The 22298-nt window shown below is 36.9% G+C and overlaps 1 protein-coding gene across 3 annotated transcripts in view; it reads left to right on the top strand.

Annotated features, from left to right (window-relative positions):
- LOC148944648 (sushi, von Willebrand factor type A, EGF and pentraxin domain-containing protein 1-like) overlaps window positions 1-22298 on the top strand; it is a 190846-nt gene that overhangs the window by 32219 nt on the left and 136329 nt on the right. For all 3 annotated transcript variants that reach the window (XM_089099709.1, XM_089099710.1, XM_089099711.1), the window contains exons 3-4: window positions 5739-5994; window positions 12617-12814. In XM_089099709.1, the coding sequence (XP_088955835.1) occupies window positions 5739-5994; window positions 12617-12814 (454 nt within the window). The remainder of the gene's footprint in view (window positions 1-5738; window positions 5995-12616; window positions 12815-22298) is intronic.

The following is a 22298-nucleotide window of genomic DNA, read 5'->3' as shown; positions in this document are numbered from 1 at the left end:
GCGTGAGAGGGGCGATAGTCGCTCTCCAGTCACTTTCGACTATTAAAAATGGCTATAGCCCTTTCAATTTCCAATCAAATCAATCAATCAGTCATTTATTACCCACAACTACAAGAGAACAAGTAGTACAAGTGGGGTATAAACATAATAATAAAAAAGAAAAACAAAAAAGAAAATGAACAAACACTAGCAATTAAATTAAACTAAGAAAAGAACTGTAAAAGACCTTGATCAGGGCCAATATTACAAAATGCATCTGCAGAAAGCTTTGTGTGTAGGTCACAGAACTTTTGAGTTGAATCTGTGACAAAGACGATTGTAAATAGATACTGATTTCTAATTAATGGCAGCCGAGAAAAAATAAATTGGAAGAATGTAACTACAATCTTTTTCAAGTTCTTTAGCTTAAGAACATACTGGACACCCAAAAAATAAAGTACGTAATAATCAGAAAAAGTCGAGAATAAGCGCCCAAGAGCTCTTCTGTTACATTTTCCACGGTTTGCTACAATTTTTGAATAACTGAACTAAATTTTTCTTACTGAATCAACAACAATCTGTTTACGAAAGAGAGCTAGAGAATTAGAAACAGTAATACCAAGCCACCGAAAGGAAGAGACAGAAAACTCATTACATACCCGAGGAGTAGACGAAGACAGATTATAAGAAAAGAATTCACACTTGTCAAGATTCAGGGATAGACAAATATTTATAAAAGACCGAGAAACTAAGGAAACCATCAAAGAAAGAGCTGATTTAGTACGACTAATCAGCAGAATGTCATCGGCATAGGCAATGTAAGAAATATCAGTAGAACCAGAAAAATAAGTACCTGAGATCTTTTCCAGAACAGTAGAACTACAAATTTTGAACAGGGTTGGTGATAAAAAACCTCCCTGCCTAACACCACGAAGCACTTTAATAGTTGTTTCTGGAGAAGATTTCAGGCGGAGGTAAGAACTAGAATACAAAAACCGTAGAAGGTAAATAACCGAAAAATTAACAACAGAAGAAGCCAAAGAAAAGAAAAGCTGGTTATGAACAACAGAATCAAAAGCCTTTGAAAGATCAAGTGTACAGAGATATACGCCTTTACCCTTAGCAGAATTAGAAAGTAGAATAGAAGAAAGGACACGATGAGTATGTTGGCACCCCACACCAGGTCTGAAACCAAGTTGATTTTCACCAAAGAAAGAAATATTTCGAGTTAAATTAGGTAAAAGAATATACTCGGAGACTTTGCTAATATTGCAAGAAATAGAAACTGGACGGTAAGAAGAGCAATCTGTTGGCGGTTTACCTCTTTTCAAAAATGAGCCCTTTTGAAGTTTCTACGACAAAACTTTCAATTAAAATCTTATATGTCCCCAGGGCATAACTTTCACCCCTTGCCCTGAGTGCTAGGGGGGGGGTGTCGTTCTCAAAGATCTAATTTCCAGAAATTTCTAGTACGTTGAAAAAAATGGCCATATGAAAATTTCGATTGGATGTGTCTGGAGAAATGGTGGGCGTGAGAGGGGGGTTAATTACTCTCCACTCACTTTCGACTATTAAAATGGCAATTTCCAATCAAATGAGCCCATTTTGAAATTTCTATAACAACATTCTATATGCCCCCAGGGCATAACTTACAACCCTTGCACTGAAGGCTCTGAGGGGGGTTATCATCCTAAAAGACCTAATTTCCAGAAATTTCAACTACGTTGAACAAAATGGATATCTCAAAATTTTAATTCGATGTGTTTGGGAAAATGGGCACTAGCCCTTTCAATTTCCAATTGAATGAGCACTTTTAAAGTTTCTACGACAACGCTTTCAATAAAAACTTTATGTGCCCCCAGGGCATAACTTCAAACCCTTGAGAGCTATGGGGGAAGGGGTTGTCATCCTTAAAGAACTAATCTCCAAAACTTTCAACTATGTTGAAAAAAATAGGCATTTAAAATTTATTATTGGATGTGTTTGGGGAAAAGGTGGGCGTGAGAGGGGGATTAGTTGCCCTCAAATCACTTTCGACTATTAAAAGGGTACTAGCCCTTTGAATTTCAAATTGAATGAGCTCTTTTTCAAGTTTCTACGATAAAGATATCAATAACAACTTTATATGCCCCCAGGGCATAACTTGTAATCCTTGCCCTGAGGGTTGGGAGGGAGTGTCCTCCTCAAAATATATTTTCTATCTGGAAATCAACTACGCTGAACAAAATGGCTATCTAAAAATTTTTAATGGATGTGTTCAGGGGAATGATGGGGGTGGGGGAGGGGGGCTGCTTGCCCTCCAATCACTTTTGACTATTAAACAGGGTACTAGCCCTTTGAATTTCCAATCGAATGAGCCATTTTTGAAGTTCCTACGACAACGCCTTCTTTAAAAACCTTATATGCCCCCAGGCATAACTTAGAACCCTTGCCCTGAGGGCTGTGGGGGAGTTTCCTCCTCAAAAACATATTTTCTATCTGGAAATCAACTACGCTTAACAAAATGACTATCTCAAAATTTTGATTGGATGTGTTTGGGGAAATAATGGACAACGCCTTCTATAAAAACCTTATATGCCCCCAGGGCATAACTTAAAACTCTTGCCCTGAGGGTTGTGGGGGAGTGTCCTCCTTAAAAATGTATTTTTTATCTGGAAATCAACTACGCTGAACAAAATGGCAATCTTAAAATTTTTAATGGATGTGTTTAGGGGAATGATGGGCGTGGGGGAGGGGGGCTAGTTGCCCTCCATTCAGTTTCGACTATTAAAAAGGGCACTAACCCTTTGAATTTCCAATAGAATGAGCTTTTTTTTGAAGTTCCTACAACAACGTCTTCTTTAAAAACCTTATATGCCCCCAGGGCATAACTTAAAACCCTTGCCCTGAGGGCGGTGGGGGAGTTTCCTCCTCAAAAACACATTTTCTATCTGGAAATCGACTACGCTCAACAAAATGACTATCTCAAAATTTTTATTGGATGTGTTTGGGGAAATGATGGGTGTGGAGGGGGGGGGCTAGTTGCCCTCCAATCATTTTCGACCGTTAAAGAGGGCACTAGCCCTTTGAATTTTCAATCGAATGAGCCTTTTTTAAAGTTTTTACGACAACGCCTTCTATAAAAACCTTATATGCCCCCAGGGCATAACTTAAAACCCTTGCCCTGAGGGTTGTGGGGGAGGATCCTCCTCAAAAACATATTTTCTATCTGGAAATCAATACGCTGAACAAAATGGCTATCTCAAAATTTTGATTGGATGTGTTTGGGGTAATGATGGGCGTGGGTAGCCCTTCAAATTTCCAATCGAATGAGCCTGTTTTGAAGTTTCTATGACAACAACTTCTATAAAAAACCTTATATGCCCCCAGGGCATAACTTAAAACCCTTGCCCTGAGGGTTGTGGGGGGAGCGTCCTCCTAAAAAGTATATTTTCTATCTGGAAATCAACTACGTTGAACAAAAGGGCTATCTCATAATTTTGATTGGATGTTTTTGGGGGAATGAGGGGCGGGGGGGGGGGCGGGCTAGTTTCCCTCCAATCACTTTCAGCTATTAAAAAGAGCACTGGAACTCTCGATTTCCAATCGAATAAGTCCCATTAGAAGTTTCTACGACGACCCCATCCATATGAAGTGTCCTGCTCTAAAGGAAAAAAAAATAGTAAATAGTAAATTGTACCAACATCGTTCTTATATGCCTTTAGGGCATAACTTAAAACCCTTTCCCCAAGGGTTGTGGGGGAGTGTCCTCCTCAAAAACATATTTTATATCGGGAAATCAACTCCGCTTAACAATCTGGCTATCTCAAAATTTTGATTGGATGGGGTTGGGGCAATGCTGGGCGGGGGGGGGGGGCTAGGTGCCCTCCAATCACTTTCGACTATTTAAAACTGCACTAGCCACTCCAATTTCCAATCGAATGAGCCCTTTTCGAAGTTTCTACGACAACTCCTTCGATACGACGCGCCCGGGTATGGAGAAAAAAATACGTTGTGCCTACATCGTTCTTTACTTAGGCAGCACTAGCGCGCTGCCTATGATATACGCTGAAAATGCTCAAGAAACATGTGGCAATAGGAAAATTTTCATATTTTTTAAGCACGTTTAAGTCATTATGTAAGAGAAAATCAAAATAATATAATAACATAATATAACATGATATATATATATTATATATATATATATATATATATATATATATATATATATATATATATATATATATATATATATATATATATATATATATATATATATATATATATATATATATATATATATATATATATATATATATATATATATATATATATATATATATATATATATATATATATATATATATATATATATATATATATATATATATATATATATATATATATATATGTTGTATTATATATAATATTTTTGGTTCAGTGAATGAATAGACCTGAAGCTAATAAACCCAATAATACTACGAAAAGAAGTAACTTTTCTTTTCGGTGAAGGCTACCAACGGTGCAGTTTGCTTACAGTGGCAGGCTTGTTGCAAAATCGCATGTCTCACTGGGAACATAAGACTTAAGGTTGATAATGGACAACCTATTTCTTCCTTTTGCATTCTTTCAACTTAGTAATGCATATTTTAGTATATTTTCATGCTAATACCATAGAGTAATGGGAATTGTCGATGCTGGAATGCCATTTATATCTTTGATTTTACGGTATAGTATACTAATTTGAATTCCATCTAAATTTTTTGTTGATTATATAAAACAAGTTTTAAAATGAGTTTCTAATTCGACAGGATTTGGTGAATTATTTTTGAACTCGCTTATGGCAAGAATAGCCCATACGTACATATATTGGGGAGAAAATTTAATTTAAATTTGAAATTTAAATTAAATATATTCAAAAGTAGTGTGTTGAAAATGGAAGTTATTTTTTTCTTTTTTTTTATAAAGAATGTTCATGAAACAACAAATATGGATGTGCCATTGTCACTCTCAAGAAAAGTGCAAAAATTACGTATTTTGGCATGCAAAGTGTGGAAACCTCTGTAGGATTCTGAGATCGTCATATTTGACACCGTTCATGTTAACGGGGGCTCCCCCTTTTCTAAAAGTATGCAAATGTTCTTAAGATAATAATTGTGGAAACATGAAGATTCATTTGGCAAGGAGGAATTAGAACCGGTATCAGGATTAAAAAATAACAACTCCTCAGATGCGGATTGCGTAGTACATAAACTTTAGAAATACAGTGGTTGCGAAATTAGAAGTGAATTCCTGCAGGTTATGCGTATGATTTTTGAAAAGGGGAAGTACGGTACCTGGTAATTTCAGGCAATACTTTAGTTAAAACCTTTTTTAAGGACGATAATAACAGAGGTGTGGTATTTATAGAGACATTAGTTTTGTTTCTGTAGGAAGGGAACTACTTAGCATAATGATCACAGTATAAATATATTAACGGTAGCGAAAAGTCCTATACTCTCCATTAAAGATTTTTGACTCGCATATTTTGTATTATTAAAAAATAAAATGCTATTCTGGAAAAAATAACATCAGGAAAATCACTACGTCCTAATTTATGAACTAATAAACTTATTTATAAATGAACTAACGAACTAATTTTTGCTTGCATTTAGTTTTAAATATGCACTTCATTCTTCACGGAAAAAAACATTTAGAAAATTTCAATTTCTTTGGCATGTGATTTCCTAGTGATAGGTCAGAACTTTCCTTTGAAACTATATATTTTTTTTTCCTTACAGAAAATTTTGAATTTTGCACGCCCTGACGCCAAGAAGGCTGTATTCCTTATTACGGATGGCTACTCAAACGGAGGAGATCCTCGATTTGCTGCAAGAAGACTCAGAGAAGAAGCCGTTGAAATGTTCACTTTTGGAATTCGGAATGGAAATGTTCGAGAATTATTTGACATGGCTAGTGAGCCGCAACATGAACATTCCTATATTGTTGACTCCTTTGAGGAATTTGAGGCATTGGCACGCCGTGCATTGCACGAAGGTAAATTTATTTCTCCAGATTTGTGAAAATATGTGCGAAATGATGAGAAAAATTTTGACCCTTTTTTTTCTCAAGGACTTAGGTCGTTAATATAAAGTACATATCGTAAATAATTTCTAAGACCACACTGGCTAAGCATGAAAAGACGAGAAAAACTCAAGAAAAAAAAAGGAGAGGTATTTTAGTGGTTGCTTCTTATGTTCATTTTTTTTTTTTTTTTTAGTGGTCGTGTTTTACGGTTTTTATTATTTTTCTTTCTTTGCACTGAGGACGACTGAGCGGAGGTCTCGGCCGAAATATTAGCATTACATTTCTGATTTTTCAGTGGCTGAAAATATTCCCATTTTTCTTCTTCTTGAGTTGTTTCTCATCTTGTAAAGTGCACATCCAACTTTCATGTAGTTTAGTTGCTTCTCCTGGAAACAATGCTAGCATCTGTTGGTAAAAAGGGCACTGAGAAAGCCTTCCAACATTTTTAAGGTTAACATTCCCGCCTCCTCATGTGTGTTTATAACAGCTAATACCATAAGTATGGAAACGACTGGGAACAATTCAAAGCTCTATCTTCATTGGTTTCGCGGCGGTCATAAGAATTCTATATCTTAGGACGGTTATACATAAATTGGAGAAAGCAGATCTCGCCCTGTCTTAATTCGGATACATTACGATAAGAAGGTACCCTGCCTTCTTGTACTCGAATAATATCCTCATTAGTAGAGATCACAGTATAAAGATATAGCAGTAAGTTACCGCAGATAATTTCTGGCTCTTCATTCTCAGTGCGAACAAACAGCTCCTCCCACTTCTTCTTGCATTAGCGCCTACAAACTACTCCTCTCATTTGATCTGCCATCAGCGGTCCAATTACCCTGGAACACGTATTTTGGCAGAAACTTTCTCAAAATACCTTTGAAACCCACATGAGACTTCGAAACATAATTTGAATTCCTAAAAACATCTCATAATAGGACTGCACTACTAATTTCTGATTTTCATATATTTATTTTAATAAATTAACTTAAAATTAGAGCCTTCAATATTTAGCGGGTCAACTCTGAAACCAAGGTTCGAATTCAAGAGATATCTGACTTGTCTACCAGTGAAAATATCTAATGTCGCGTATGTTTTCACGCTCTGCGGAGCACTCGCACCTCGGTCCGGGTTTTTATAATGGGTGAGGTAGGGAAAGATCATACTGCCTATAATTTATATACTGTGGTAGAGATATAGAACAATCAGAAGAGACACGTCATTCCAAAATTGTAACGGGAAATTAGATAGATAATAAAAGTTTTTGCTTTAGCTTAGTTAGTTTTATTAGTCTTATTCATGTACTGCCCCAAAATGAATAATCCCCATTGCCGTTGTTCAACGATTTAGACATGCCACTATAGCTGTTAAGACAGGACTTGAAAGGATCTTTAAGAAATAGGTATTCAATTTGGTGCGTATTGCACTAAAACATGATACTGAACCTCTTTATGGATACTCATATATTTGTCGATTCCTTTAAGAACTTGAAACCTTCGTATGCCGCACATTTTATGAAGGTAAGTTTGTGCTAAGATTGCCACCCCTAGTGATTTGTCACTATTTCTAGTGGTTTTTTTTTTTATATTGCCTAAGCAAAAAAATCACTAAATTTGCACATAAATCACTAGATTATTGAAGAAAATTACTAAATCAACCAGAACATCATTAAAATTTAGTGATTTTTGTCACCAGGTGGCAACCCTGGTTTATGCGTCCAGGAGACATCAATATTTGAAATTCTAAATATTCCCCGAGCTTATGTGTAGGTGCTTGAATTTGTTTACAATAACGCCCAAAATTCTTTTTAAAATAGGTGGTATTCTGATCATTTAAAATGAATTCTAATAAATGATTTTCTAGACCCCATAGCCTTTCTGTTTGGAATAATAACTAATATGAACGGCGGTAAACACTTTTTTAGTTTGATTATTATTAAAATAATATCGAATGCTTTGAGCTTGTATCTGGAATTCATCTCTAACTGAGCAGAGCATGAAAAATGAACTGCATTTAAAGAAACTGACTGCTAAAGCCAAGAGAGGTAATAATATTTAAAGCTAGCTTTCATATTTAAGCGGCAAATTTCTGCAGTTCGAATGGTGGAAAAACAGGGTAAATAAATAAATGACAAGGACATCAATTAGGGAAGGGGATGGGGTGAATTTCTCTCTCCTAGATATTCTTCCCCTAGATTTTGAAGAATACAGTTTTTGGTGTCAGGATTGAAAAACGCCTTTTTTTTATGTGTCCATCGAAAAAATTGAACTACAAATTGCCTTCCCCCTAGATTTTGAAAAATATATTTTACTTCTCCCTATGTTTTCGTGAATTGACTTCACTGGTATATGATAGAAAAAGTAAAAAAAAAAAAAACAGCCCAAAAGAAAAACTAGATAGCTTGCCGTGTTACCCGTTGGCTGGGATAGGACTGCAGAGTCACATGAGCAAAATAGGCAAAAAGCAAAATGGTTGGACTATCTGTCTTGGCTTTTCTCTGTCTACAGTTACCCAGCCCAGTCTTGATGCAACCTATGCAACCTATTGCCCAAAATACTTGATAAATTCAATTCAAAATCAACGTTTTTTTTTTAGCAAAAATCTGCCTAAGTTGAAATTTCCTAAAAAGTACCCCATACATACAATGATGATAGGCAGCACGATAGCACTACATTTTAAGGAGTCCATTTTAAGAGTCAAAAGTCGCTGGAGGGCAACTAGCCACCCTCCCAGACCCTATTTTGTTGCCCTCCCCCCAAGGAAATTCCAACAAAATTTTGAGATAGACATTTCCAAAAACATGCATTTTGTTCAACAGAGTTGCAAGGTGCAAAAACTATGCCTCTGGGGATGACATGACCCTTCCCCCCTAGCTCTTGGGGCAAGGGCTGCAATTTATACAATTTGCTAATTGTTTATATATAGGATTTGTCATTTGGGAAAGGAAGATACGTTTGATCTTGGGTCTCCAAAAAGGCTAGGATATTAAGGTAAATTTTTCATGAACTATTGAGGGGGGGGGGGTTTCGAATTAAAGAAAAAACACTATATGCGTGAAGGTTGTCAAAATGACGTATCAGCAATATCTCATGAACGGCTTAAGGTATTAAGTTGGAACTTTCAGGGAATTTGACGGGGATATTAAACTAATCAAAAGGCACAATGCACATACATACATACTACTAATGCTACTACTACTACTACTAGTCTACTACCACTACTACTCCTATTACTACTGCTACTACTGCTACTACTACTACTAAGACTAAGGGTATTAAGGTGAAAATTTCAGGGAATGTTGAACTAAATCCTAACACACTATATTCATGTAGGTTGCTACCACTACTGCAGCTACTACACCAATATTACAACTACTTCTGCTACTACTGCTGCTGCTGCTACTATTACTAAGACTAAGGGTATTAAGGTGAAAATTTCTGGGAATGTTGAACTAAATCAAAACACACTATATTTATGTAGGTTGTCAAAAGAGCGTATCACCAACAAACTTTTAGGGCATGTTCTGGATTTGTAAGTGTACCTGTACTTGCTGTGAGACCAGGCGCGAATGCCTTGCCTTGCATCTAGAGGATTCGGTAATGTTGACTTATATTTGTTGTGATCAGGTTGCAGCTTTTCAGGAAACTGGAGACAGCAGCTCTCCCAATTTCCACCAAAATTTCGAAATCCACCCATGGAGTCTAGGTCGTTTTTGATAGTTGCCCACCAACCCTCCAATTAAACGCCAGGTCGCCTGCACCAGTAGGGTAAAGGAGCAGCTGTTTGAGGGTGCTGTCATTTGGTCTTCTCCGAACATGGCCAAGCCAACGTAGTCTTTTCCGTTTGTCAATCATGGCGGTGGGCTTGATGTTACAGCAGTGGTGGCGCACATCATTATTTGAAATTTTGTCAGAGTATCTGATCCTCAGGATTTTATGTAGACTTAGGGGGTCTAAAACTTCCATACAATGAAGAGGAATTGCCTTCAGTGGCCAAGCCTTGACTACATAGAAGAGACTGCTATATAGACGTAATTTTTTGTTTTTATGCTGATCTACCGCCGGTTCCACAAATGGCTGGGGAGTCGTGAGAAGATGGTTTTGGCTTTGTTGCTTCTGTTTTGCACGTCAAGGTCACAACCTCCACGAGAGTCTACTAGTGAGCCAAGATAGGTGAAGCTATCAACCTTTTCAAATTTTTGTCCATAAAGTAAACGCTGATAATCCGACTGTATATTTAGGTTAATGAATATAGTTTTTGGCCGTGTTGATCTTCATACCCAGTAGCTGATTGGAATGTGTTATTTCATTTAGCAGAGCTTAAGCAGTTGTTATCAGCAGTAAAAGCGGCGATGTCATCTGCGTTGAACAGGTCAGACACACTGCCCAAACCCATGAAACTACCATCAACACCCGAGAGTGTTCTTTCTATAATCCAGTCTGTGCAGTAGTTCAACAAAATTGGGGACAATATGGACCCCTGTTTTACACCGCTTTCCACATTAAAGGGCTCAGTTTCTTTACCCAGCGTTCTTAAAGTCGATTTGCAATGTCTAATGCAGGCCTTCAACATTTCTATGAATTCAACCCCCGTACCATCTTCTACTCTTATTCGCCAAAGTCTTACGCAGGTTAACGAGCTGAAAGCAGCCACACAATCCAGAAACATATTAATTATAGGGAAGTTATAGCGTTCGCAGTTTTGGAGAATAAGACGAAGAGTGAAGGTCAGTGTACCCTCTCCCTCTACGAAATCCGGACTTATTTTCACGTGTCCGCTCATCCCTTGTAGCCATATCTATGAGTGATATCCCTTGGTACTTGCGGCGGTCACATTTGTTCGCCTTTTTGATGCTGGGATTATTACTGACACCTTCCAATCAGACGGAAAGGTCTTCTTTAACCATATCAGACTGAAAAAAGATTCTAGTTTCTCTTATACAACATGTGGCGAGGCCTTGTAGACCTCAGGACGGAGCTTCGCCAGGTGACTTATTGTTTTTTAGCTGTTTAATTGCGTGTCAATTATCGTAATTCCTGTTTGTTTTGGGTTTCATTTATTTATTGATAGGAATCTATGGTAATTGAAAGCTTCAAAAATTACTTAGTAGTTCAGTTGGGGTGAAGTCAAAAGCAGAAATTATTACGTATCAGAGGGGCACCCTCTCCTCAATACCATTGTCTTCACGCTAAAGTGTTTTAGTTCTTTTAAGAAACCTTCATGTTGGTTTAGTTAAACGGCCATTGTGTTTTGGGAGCCGTTCCATGGGCGCCCATATGGGGGGGCAGGAGGGGGGGGGGGGGCTCCCGCCCCCCCTGGCTGAATGATACTGCCTTATTTTTATATTTTTGTTCTCAGATTTCTATTATATAGCATTAAAAGTGCCAATTAGATTAGGTTTGCCCCCCCCTGGAATTCAGCTTATGGGCGCCCATGAGCCGTTCTTTAAGAATTGGAACGAACGTCAGACTTTAGCGTAAAGAGCGAGAAATTGAGGAGTGAGATCCCCCCCCGCATATGCGTAATACTTTTTTTGCTCTAAGTTTTAATGTTGCTTCTTACTTTCAGTTGAAAAACTTGTTTGTTTAAAATTAATTTCTGATTGTTTTTAAGTAATGTCGGGAAATTCAGCCCCGTCCACAAAAAATCCCTGTATGAAAAGTTCCTTTCACGTAAAGTACCCCCTCCCGCCGGGAAGTCTACCCGCACAATTCTATTCTCACTACCCTCCCCCCTGAAAATTTTTTGCGGACGACTCGGGCTGAAAAATTCTTCTTTGCACACTTCCAGTTAAAAAAAATTTAATATATGATTGTTTTCAAGTCATGTCGGAAATCCCTCCCTCCATGGAAAAATTTTCCCTTTCCCAACGGAAAGTGGCTCCCGTAGAAACTTCCTCCCTGGAGAATTTCTATCTTAGAAAATCTTCCACGGAGAACTTATCTCGTTGAAAAATCTCGTTAAACAAAGACGCATCCGTGATCTTTCGCTGGCAAAAATACGAAATTCCACATCTTTCCAGGAGCTCGAAACCTCTATAAAAGGAATCTCAGATATGCTGAATCGGATCATGTAACTGTCATTCAGATTCTTGATCTTTCGGGGGTATTTCCCCCTTTTTCGAAAACCAGGCAAATTTTCTCAGGCTCATAGCTTTTGATGGACAACTCTAAACTTAATGAATTTTATATATTTAGAATCAGCATAATAAGTCAGTTCTGTCGATGTATCTATTGATATCAAAAATTACGTTTCTCAGAGTTACTGTTTCTATTGAGCCGAGTCACTCCTTACTTTCGGTTCGTTACCACGATCTGTTTCAAAAGAGGTTGTAAGAAGGGATATAAAAAAGTAAAATTATCGGGAGGTATTGAAGAGTGAAGTTTTCTACAGGATGAAATGGAAAAGGACCGTGGGTGGCTGTGCTTGCCTAAGTGACTTGATTAAGCCTAAGATAGCTTGAATGAGCTGTCAGCAGTTGTAATGAAACATGAAGGACTCCGATAATGTCTATATTATATTGTATATCTTGAATTTAATTTTTTTTTTTTGGGTCGAGTGTTTTTATATAAAAAAGAATTATTTCTTTTAGATTTACCGTCTGGTGGATATTTGAATCAGGAACGACATTTGTGTTTGAATATCTGTACTGGGACAAAGTTTGATAAATCGGTACTCTCATCTTGTTGCGACAGTAATGCATTTTGTGCCTGCGGAACTCACTCTGGACTCTATGCTTGCCTTTGCAGGCCTGGGTACTTTGGTACAGGTCTTTTTGGTGATTGTCATGGTAAGTCATTTATATTATAAGTACTATAGATACTAAATCTTGTTAAGCATTATATCAGGGTAAATACAAAGGCTTGTATACAAGAGATAGGGGGTTTGATGAATCGATGGATTCGAGTTTTTTTTTTTTTTGGATGCTACATCGGCGATTTCGTGCAATCATGGGGGTCGCTATGAATCTAATATATGTCTAAATCTATGACAACCACAACTATTAGTGTCTGCTTTTAACTTTGAGGACCGATTATTTATGTTAGTAATCAAAAAACTTTTTCCACTAAATAAGTTTTTCAAAGAAAAGTAAAGAACTCCATTAAACGAAAAATGAGCAAAAATAAAATAAAATAATGTACCAAGCGTGAAACTACCACAAATCACCATCGATAAATAAATGAAACCCAAAGCGAACAGACATTACAATAAATGACCGAGGCACACTCAAAACGAGCAGAAATTGACATGAGTAGGGCTCAAAACCCCTATGCCTTCCCAAGGCCAGAACATAATTTGCACTTTACTGAAACAATATAAATGTTTTTACTTTTATAACTATAGTAAATCAAATAATATTAACATTTTGATTACTAAATATCAGTATATGTCTATTAAACTGACAATGCACATTCATTTGTATTTGTATTTTGAGCCCTACTCATGTTAATTTCTGCTCGTTTTGAGTTTGAATCGGTTATTTATTGTAATTTCTTTTCGTTTTGGGTTTCATTTATTTATCGATGCTGATTTGTGATAGTTTCACGCTTGGTAGATTATTTGATTTCATTTTTGCTCATTTTTTGTTTAATAGAGCTCTTTACTTTTCTTTGAAAAACTTATTTTGTTGAAAAAGTTTTTTTAATTTTTTCTGTTCGTTTTATATTGACACAGTCTTTTCAGGGAAAAAGAAAATAATACTTTATGTCTTTTCGTTTTTTTAAAGACTTTATAGTTTGGCCTTCTATTTGTATGCCGGAGAAAAATTTTCAGCAATTTTTAATAACATACACCCTTTTAAAAATCTGGACACAAATAGTAGTGTTTAATTTAGTTTCATACCTCCTCTAGTTGACCTGAAATAGAAAACTTCATACCATTCGCAAAAAAATCTGTTGACTTTCTTTGATAGTTTAGATACACATACACTATTTTGATTTGGTTAAATTTAAGAGCAGAAGTAGCCCCGAAAATTTGAACATAATACCCTCAGTCGTTCTTGGGATACTGCTGAGATGCCTTATTGGGAATTAGCATTAACACAGTGCATTTTGATTTCATCTTAAGGCAACATTTAGTCTTTAAAAATAATGGGCAAATGGGTGGGTGGGCGTGGGAGGGGGATTATTTGCCTTCCAATAATTTTCGACTATTAAAAAGGGCACTAGCCCTTTCAATTTCCAATCGAATGAGCCCTTTTTGAGTTTCTACGACAACGTTTTCTATAAACGCCTTACATGCCCCCAATACATAAATTACAACCTTTGCCCTGAGGGTTGTGATGGTGTTGTCATCCTCAATGACCTAATTTCCAGAACTTTCAACTTCGTTAAACAAAATGGCTATCTCAAAATTTCGATTGAATTTGTTTGGGGAAATGGTGGGCGTGAGAGGGGCGTTAGTAGCTCTCAAATCACTTTCAACTATAAAAAAAGGCACTATCCCTTTCAATTTCCAATCGAATGAGTCCTTTTGAAGTTTCTACGACAACTCTTTCAACAAAAACATTATATGCCCCCAGGGCACAAATTACAACCCTTGCCCTGAGGGCTGGGAGGGTTGTCAACCTCAAAGACCTAATTTCCAGATTTTCAAACTACGTCGAACAAAATGGCTATCTCAAAATTTTGATTGGATGTGTTTGGGGAAAAGGTGGGCGTGATAGGGGGGTTAGTTGCCCTCCAATCACTTTCGACTATTAAAAAGGGCACTAGCCCTTTGAATTTCTAATCAAATGAGCCCTTTTTGAACTTTTTACGACAAAGCTTTCTATAAAAACCTTATATGCCCGCAGGGTATAACTTAAAACCCTTGCCCTGAGGGCTGTTGGGGATTGTCCTCCTCAAAATATAATTTTTAAAACTTTTAACTACGTTGAACTAAATGGCTATCTCAAAATTTTGATTGGATGTGTTTGGGGAAAGGGTGGGCGTGATAGGGGGGTTAGTTGCCCTCCCATCACTTTTGACTATTAAAAAGGGCACTAGCGCCTTTGAATATCCAATCGAATTATCCCATTTTCAAGTTTCTGCGACAAAGTTTTCTATAAAAACCTTATATGCCCCCAGGGCATAACTTAAAACCCTTACCTTGAGGGCTCTGGGGGACGTTTCATTCTCAAAGAAATAATTTCCGGACCTTTCAACTACTTTGAACAAAATAACTATCTCAAAATTTTGATTGTATGTGTTTGGATAAATGCTGGGCGTGTAAGGGGTGTTAGTTGCCTTTCAATCACTTTTGACTATTAAAAAGGGCACTATCCCTTTCAATTTCCATTCAAATGAGCCCCTTTTGAAGTTTCTACGACAACGTTCTCTATAAAAACCTTATATTCCCCCAGGGCATAACTTACAACCCTTGCCCTGAGGACTGTGTGGGGGTTGTCAATCTCAAAGACCTGATTTCCAGAACTTTCAACTACGCTGAACAAAATGGCTATCTCAAAATTTTGATTGGATGTGTTTGGGGAAAAGGTGGGCGTGAAAGGGGGGTTAATTGCCCTCCCTTCACTTTCAGCTATTATAAAGGGCACTAGCCCTTTCAATTTTCAATCGAATGTGCCCTTTTTGAAGTTTTTACGACAACACTTTCTAAAAAAACCTTATATGTCACCAGAGCATAACTTGAAACCCTTGCCCTGAGGGCTGTGGGGGAGTGTCCTCTTCAAAATATAATTTCTATTTGGAAATTAACTACGCTAAACAAAATGGCTATCTCAAAATTTATATTGAATGTGTTTTCGGAAATGGTAGGCGTGGAAGGGGTGTTAGTTGCCTTCCAATCACTTTCGATTATTAAAAAGAGCACTAGCCGTTCCAATTTCCCATCGAATGAGCCCTTTTCCAAGTTTCTACGACATCTCCTTCGTTACGAAGTGCCCTGGTCTAAAGAAAAAAAAAATACATTAGTGCCAACATCGCTCTTTACTTAGGCAGCGCGATTGCGCTGCCTATGATACCTCAGCTCTCAAAGAAAAAATGAAAAGGTTTTCTACCTGCAGTTTTTTCACCGAATGAAAACAGCAAGGTGACTGAAAATTAAACCAAAAATTAAACCGCAAATAAAAAGTCACGTAGAATCGTTTTTCTAAAACGATTATTTATGAATTATAAATCAATACACCATCATAATGCACATGGGTTTAACCTGTCATATAGGGGGGGGGGGGATTAAAGTACGACAAAACCCCATTTTTAAACTAGTATATTTAATCTTTTCTAGAACGATGTTTTTTTCGGACCAATCCCAGGGGGAGATGGGTAAACTCTCTCCCGCTATACATATCCCCCGTGTGCCAGTATGCTTGTAATGTATATGTTTCACCATAGATTATTGAATGCAGTGACTTGAACATCAATACTCCTTCAGAAGAGGAAATAAAGATTTTGTAAATTATTTATAAGTATGTTTTTGCTTGCTTTCTATAAACAAACTTCCTAATTTGAATGCAGTCTGTGTCGTTTAAGTAAAGCCCTTCTTGCAGTGCCTTACTATACTTAATTTTTTGTTCCTTTAATTCAACAAATTGTTCAACATTTTTCCTAGCTCTACTTTGCACACACACAAAATAATTAACAATAAGGCAAAACTCTGAATTACACTTAAGGATTATGCTTAAGATCAGAGTCATGCTTATATTGGAATTTTACCTGGGATTAAACTTAAATTAACTAAGATTAGCTAAATTGCTAGGAGAAAGCGTAGCTCTTCTAATAGTTAAATTTAGAGAGAAATGATAAATAAGTTATTAGTACCATAGGTATATCGAAGCTGTTCGGAATTAAAATAATTTTTTTTTTTTTACTTTACTTAGTTTATTTTACTCCTATTTTATGTTGATTTGTATATTGTTTTTTAGTTAAAATCTTTGTTGGGGCTACAGATAACAGTACAGTCAAAAAATTGTTTGACTTTGAACAAATAGCAACATAAATCATTTTTATATCTTTTGATAGAGAAAACCGCGCTTATTAACATATTCAAAATGGGCATCACTACCTCGAGGCGAAATGGGTCAAATTTGCCCTTAAAGTGTGAAGGAGAGGGCAAAAAGTCAAAAAGTTTGTTTCGTTATAATGCAAAGAAAGGGATGTCTTCAATGGGTTTTTGAGACCATAGAAAATGAAAATGAAGAAAAAAAAGGGTCCATCACCTGCATTACACGGATATTTTTTTAAACTCCTCTTAGAGTTTGAAGTGATAGTGGTAAAGTCAGAAAATTAACTAAATATCCTATTTTAGTGAGCAAGGAGTTCTTTCTAGGGTTTTCTTGGCCGTAAAGAAAAAGGAAAAGAAAAGACTTATAAACCTGCAAAACCCCCCTCAATAGTTCATGAAAAATTTACTTTAATGTCCTACCCTTCTTGGAGACCCAAGATCAAACATATCTCCCTTTTCCAAATAACAAATCCTGCAAAACAGTATTAACAAATACAAATTGCATGCTTCTTCTATAGAATCGGCTAAATTTTGCTGAAAACCAAAGTTGAGAGAAGTTTTTGTGGGTAAAAAAAACTTCTATTTTTATTCTTTTCATTTTATCAAACTTAAAAAAAAATATTAGCTTTAAAGGCAGAGTCATTGCTTTCAGCTTCCATGGTATTCTGGCAGGAGATCCCTCTGCCTGATTTGCAAGCTATAGAATAATCCAGACCTGGCTTCTTTCATGAGCATCTTCCTGAGTCACAGCTATTCGGCTTACAGGAGCACTTCTCAACTTTTAGAAGGTGCAATGGAGCAGGCGATTAATCAGTCATTATATGAAACAACACCGTTTCTTTGCACCTGAATCGCCACTGAAGAGGTTCGAGACTGCTATTTTCACTACCGTATCTTCACCTTTTTCTAGAATTTTGTGGCCAATGTAATTTTAAATTGTGCTTGTGGCTACAGTAGACCCTACAATTTATTTTCAATATAGAATTTCATATCAATATCTATGTTTAATTCTATGGTAAAAGAAAAAAAAATGTAGAATACTCAGGTGACTTATATTTCAGGAAAAAAAATAGTACCTCTAGGAAACTGGAAAATATTTCTTTTCTATCTGTTTTAGAAAGGGTATATTTTTTTCCTACATTTGGTTGTCACATTCTAATTGCACTTTTGTTTACGTAGAATATATTTTTGTTTTTACAAAGAACCGAAGTTCCTAATTGAGTATACTTTAGTTAGTTAAGATATACTCCAATAATCAACTGGAATCCAAGTAAAGCCTCAAAAGGATTTATTGGAGGGAAAGGGCAGAACGGTCAAAGAACCAGGAAAAAACAGATTGAAAAAAAAAAGAAAAAACACTGACACGTCAAGAAATCATTACAATCCGGACTTGTTTTTAGGAGGAACTGACGCGGACGATCAACCTTTGGTTCCTGCCTGACCCAAGCTTCATCTTCATTTTGGCAAAAACTCTAATTATCAAAAACTGTATATTTCTTAAGCCGTGTTCTTAATCGGAAAATAAAAGCAAAGCGTAGTTCTTAGAGTGGGAGAGACGTGGGAGTTGCCTCACCTCTTGCTTGTGGTGGGAGGATGACTTTAGGAAAGATTTAAGAGAAATTATAACTTTTTGGACGAGTGTAGGCTTTCAATAGACTGGGATGGAGCTTGCGTAGCAGTATTGGCCTCCTGCGGCTTGGTACTGCAGTGAGTTATTAGTAGTAGTAGTACATCTTCTTAAGCATTTAATTGACAAAATTCAATGTTAGTTGATTTTCACCAACAGCCACAGGCATGACCACTGGCCTCCCCCCGTAAACTATTTTTTTTTCTTTTAAAATTTTCCATGTAAAAGCTTATAATTTATGTTTTTGTTTGTTTTTCAAAGTAGCCCCCCTCCCCCCTCATGATAACTTCTTTCGTATATGCCTGGTCGTCAATGTGTCATCTCTGATGCCAATTTGAAACACGGAAATAAAAAAAAAACTAAAAAGTTTACTGACTTGAGTAGATCTTAATACAACTTGTTAGAATGAAAAGAAAACTTGTATTCACTGAGGTTTCTAATTTTGGAAATAAATAATAAGATAATGCTAAATGTCAAAGTTTCTTTTATTCACTCTTGTAATTTAATTTTTTTATACCTAGAGTCTTTTAATTTAAATGACTTGGCAACTTTTATATATAGCATGAAATTGCTTTTTCAATGACAGGAAAATTAAGACATCATAAAAATGTGGTTTCATTTTTTTTTGTTTTGTCTTCAAGTTTTTCTTCCTTTCTATTGTTGAAATGGGAATATACTCAATATGAGTTGATCCACTCATATAATATTTGAAGCAGTAACCACATATTTAAAAGGGATATGCCACCACAAAAGGCATTTCCTAGGAATGAAGGACTTCCCAAGGGAAGATGGGCAGTGAAAACAGGCTGAAATAAATTGAATTCTGTGTACTTTAGAACCGTATTTCCTGTGGAAGGTTCAATCTATTTTTTCCCAGGAAACTTTGTGTGGAAGCAGTTGTTGTAACAACTTTCTTAGGGGCTCATTCGATTGGAAATTGAAAGTTCCAGTTTCCTTTTTAATAGTCAAAAGTTATTGAGAGCAACAAGTCTCCCTTCCATGCTGCTATTAGCTGCCCTCTCCCAAAAGACATCTAATCAAAGTATTGAGATAGCCATTTTGTTCAAAATGGTTAAAAGGAGACATGGAATAACCATGTCTCCAGGGATGACATGCCCCCCCCCCCCTCAGCCGTGGGGGAAAGGGTTGTAAGCCATGCCAGTTACCCATAAGTTGCCCAAATAGGTTTCATTATTGGGAAAAGGGGAGCACGCTTTATTCTGTGTTTCCAAAAAGGCAAAGGGTATTAAGGTAAAACTTTCAGGAAATGTTTAGGAGGATGCTGAACTAAATCAAAAACACTATGTGCATGCAGGCTTTTAAATGGACGTATCTACAATATCTTATGAACAGCCTAGGGTATTAATTTTGAACTACCAAAAAGACACTATACTAAAAGAAGTTTGATAATTTCCATTTTTTTTTCTCAAGGCCACTTTGTATGGAAAGAGCTGCCGTAGAAACTTCTTAGGGTCCCTATTCAATTAGAAATTGAAAGTTCTAGTGCCCTTTTTAAGAGTCAAAAGTGATTGTATAGTAACAAATCCTTCTCCCATGCCGCTTTTAGCTGCCATTCCCCAAAAGGCGTCCAATCAATTTATTAAGATAGGCATTGTGTTCAAAATGATTGAAAGGTTCAATAAATATGTCCTTGGGGATGACAAGACTCCCCCCCCCAAATCCTCGGGGCAAGGGTTCTAGGCTTTCCCAGTTATCTATTGCAAGTTATACATATAGGTTTTGTTGTTGGGAAAATGGGGGTATGTTCGCTTCAGTGTTTCCAAAAAGGCAAAGGGCATTAAGGTGAAAATTTCAGGGAATGTTGAGGGGGATTTTGAACTACATTAAAAACACAATGTGCATACAGGTTGTCAAAAGAACATCTCAAATTCAAAGGAACGGGTTAGGGTATTAAGTTGAAACTTTCACGGCATATAGAATGAATGAATGAATGAATTTTATTAATAACCTGTCTTACAATCAACAGAAAAAGACAGAGCACAAACAAGAAAAGAAAGAAAAAGCAAAACTGGCAAGAAAAAAAGATACAAACAGAAAGAGCTACATAATAACATAACTATAAGCGAAGGTGGGCCCACTCGTGATCCAGAAGCTCTAGTTTTTTCACGTAATTCTGAATTACCTCCTTCACGGCACTCAGAGGCTCAACAATTCCATATTTCGCAACAATATGGCGGTTTCTAACAAAAGGCGGCGCTTGAAGAAGATATTGAGCATACTAGAAAAATACCGACCTTATGCTTTTCTTGTTTCGTGCACTTGGGAGCTTCCAAAAAGGGGACAGGTACAAGACATGAGGCAAAGCTACTGCGTTATAAAGACGAGCCAAATATTTACGGTTTGAATTGCGACGGCTAGTGACAACACCCGCATAGGCAATGCGCACTTTTTTAGAAAGGTGTTCAATAAGCAAAGACTGGGTCTCTCGAAGATTACTACCAATCGACAGGCCAAGGTACGTAATGTGACTAGACGGTGTTACGGTAGTTCCACCAAGCTTGACTGTAGCATTATCTTCAGGGCAATTAAAAAACAAAACAGCAGACTTTTCTACATTAAACTGCAAACCAACATCAGCATAACTTTTTTCAATACGCGAGAAATTATTTTCTAATGAAGAAAACAACCGAAACAGATTTAAAAGATCATCTGCAAAACCCAGAAGTGACAAGTCAATATGCTTGCAAATATAACTCGGAGAGATAACCTGTTGTGCATCATTAACACTGTTATTATACAAAGTAGGAGACGTTATAGACCCTTGCTTAATTCCCTTATGTACGGATATCTCCCCACTAAGCTCACCATCTTGCAAACGAACATGAAGCTTGAGATCCCTATACATATCGCGTAGTGACCTGACAATAGAAGAACGCATGCCTCGCTTACACAGCTCAACCAAAATCTGGGCATGAATCCCTGAGTCAAAAGCTCTCCTGACATCATACTGATCTAACATCAAAATTTCTCGCGAGAGATGAGCATCAAGTAATATGTTAGCAAGAAGATAAAGTACATGGGTGCACCCGAGGCCTTTTCGAAAACCAAACTGGTGTGGAGGCATCTCAAACTTATCATAAATCTCATAAAACAAAACAATCTCGAATAGTTTACAAAATACTGAAGATATCGTTACTGGCCGATACGAAGAAGGCTGTTCGGCTGGCTTCCTCTTCTTTAATATCGGGATAACCATACCCACACTAAAGCAACTCAGGACTATCCCTTGTGTCAAAATCATCTGAAACAGAAGGGCAAGTTGATGGTAAAGAACATAACCTCCTAAAGAAATATGTAGAGCACAAATACTATCGCAGCCTTTTGAGTATACCTTTTTCAGTTTTTTAACGGCCTGGCAAATTAAGACCGGTGACACTGAGAAATCGTCGAAGGTGTCGGTAAGCATAGAAACCAGCTCATTCTCGTAATTAGACTGCAGAACTGGATCAGGCACTTTGCACTCAGATTCAAAGTAAGCACTCCACTGATTAGCAGAAATATTAGACGTAGGCTTAGCTTCTTCAGGCTTAGACCGAAGCGACCAAATAAGGTTCGGATTCCTACTGAGCTTTTGCACAAAATTTTCTTTGAGGGTTGCACGGTGGGCATCTAACGCTTTATTGAACTTCCGTTTAATATGGATTCAAATCTCGTTCAATATTCCACTTCGTGACTTCCCGCTATC

Source organism: Artemia sp. Qi Xiang Cuo, chromosome 14, assembly GCF_049724085.1.
Source record: "Artemia sp. Qi Xiang Cuo chromosome 14, ASM4972408v1, whole genome shotgun sequence".
Classification (NCBI taxonomy): Eukaryota; Metazoa; Arthropoda; class Branchiopoda; order Anostraca; family Artemiidae; genus Artemia; species Artemia sp. Qi Xiang Cuo.
The sequence above is the reverse complement of the archived record's forward strand: the minus strand, read 5'-3'. Positions and strand labels throughout refer to the sequence as shown.